This window comes from Austrofundulus limnaeus, unplaced genomic scaffold (genome assembly GCF_001266775.1).
Source record: "Austrofundulus limnaeus strain Quisiro unplaced genomic scaffold, Austrofundulus_limnaeus-1.0 Scaffold137, whole genome shotgun sequence".
Lineage (NCBI taxonomy): Eukaryota > Metazoa > Chordata > Actinopteri > Cyprinodontiformes > Rivulidae > Austrofundulus > Austrofundulus limnaeus.
In genome coordinates, this window is record NW_013952539.1 from 619,320 (window position 1) to 621,115 (window position 1,796).

Here is a 1,796-nt window from a genome sequence, read left to right on the forward strand (position 1 = left end):
GTTACAGAAGTTTTAGTACAGAAATAATTTTGCGTTTTGTCATTCTGCACAGGACAGACAATGATGGTACCATTAATAAATGTTAGTTAATGTTAAATTTTTATATGCAAAAGTTATTAATTTTTTTCTTACCTATCTGAAAAGATTTGTTATTGAATGTTTGTTCTTTTGAAAAAATATCCAAACAATTATTTTGTCACCATATAAAGTATATAAAATAATGAGAAATTATATTTGACTTCAGTTGGATCATATTCACTCAAAATCAAGTAAAAAACACTTTCAACATATTTTACAACATGTTTTGGTATTGCTTTCACTTGCTTTAAAAACAAATTTCAAACATGTTTCCTTTACAGATTTGTTGTAATGTATTTACAGATTTGCAACAATCCCATTTTGTACAGTTTGTTTACTTTCCGATTCAACTGCTTGTCGTCTGAATTGTGTTTGGTGGATATAAAAATAGAAATGGATTCTTAAATTTCTATTGATACCAAACATGTCAAGGTTCAACTTATAGATCTTAAAAGAAGTTAAAAGATATAGAAAACTGGAAATTCTGTTTGGATTAAGAGGTTAATTGCTTTAAGTTTTTGATTATCACTACTTTTATAGGGTTCTATATGTTGTATTCATGATTAAATGCAGCAAAATAAAGTATTTCAAAGGTAGCAGATGTTTGTAATACTTGGTTTATTTACATAATGACTTTAGTTGCTGGATGTTCGGCCCCTCAGCTGTTGACCTGCAGTAACTGTGGCCCCCGGAGCAGTTTAGTTGAATAGCCCTGACTTAGTCTCTAAATGAGAGGAAGAGTCATGAAACATTGTCTGCTCTCCACAGGCTCCAGTCCCCGCTGTCGTTAACGTGCCGCTCCCCGTCTCTCAGCGAGATGCCTCAGGGCTCTGTGTTCGGGCGAAGACCCACATCTCACAGGAACATCTGCACCAAGGTCCTGCTGGCGGAGGGCAGGGAAACGCCTTTCACCGAACACTGCCGCGGCTACGAAAACACTTACAGGGTGAGTGAGCGGGCTCGGGCTGAGATCATCCCATCAGAAGGTGAAACCAGTTGGACAAGAAAACAGAAATGTTTTACTGTATGTGAGAATAATGAAAGGATTTAAAGGTCTTGTAGGATTTGTAAATCATTTATTCCTCCTTGGGTTTACAAAAAAACTTACACCATGACACTCACCAACCAGTTTTATCAATTCGAACATCACAGTTTTACTAATTTACTCACAATTGATGTCAGTTTTAACTTCTTCTGTGTCTTRTGAGACTAATTTATCTTCATAATTTATACCTAAAACAGCAACTGCATTCGTTTGAATATTTTCCAAATCTGGCCAAAGAAAATGTTTTGAATCAGATGTAGGAGGTGAGCTTAAGGTGGTATTAAGCTTCTSCCACATATTGGTGGCCCSTACGGTTCCATTTTTAATGGTAACTCGTAATATTTTTCTCATGAAAATATCTTCTGTGCACTGTGGAAAAACACTGTTTTTCCTCATGTTGGCAATAGACAAAGTGTTATCATAAGATTTTTTATGGCTGATTGGTGCTCAGAGAATAGCAAAAAACTGCAGATTTTGTCGTTTTCTGTCATTTTTGAAGTAATAAATATGTCTGTAACATTAATTATTGCTGAAAATAAGCTCTTCACGGCTGTTCAAGGTTATGACGTCAGACCTAGATCAAGTCACTTTTTCTCTCTCATTATAGCTGAAAGCTATTTTTAAATCCCTAATCTGCGCTGTGGAAGCCAGTTTATGTTTTATTTGCATGCAT

At 35.3% G+C, this 1,796-nt stretch overlaps 1 protein-coding gene across 1 annotated transcript in view; it reads left to right on the forward strand.

Moving 5' to 3' along the window:
- The window catches only part of LOC106522834 (RING finger protein 207), a 31,979-nt gene that overhangs the window by 26,755 nt on the left and 3,428 nt on the right, over positions 1 to 1,796 (forward strand). Inside the window, exon 15 of the mRNA XM_014016025.1 lies at positions 847 to 1,024. Within this exon, the coding sequence (XP_013871479.1) occupies positions 847 to 1,024 (178 nt within the window). The remainder of the gene's footprint in view (positions 1 to 846; positions 1,025 to 1,796) is intronic.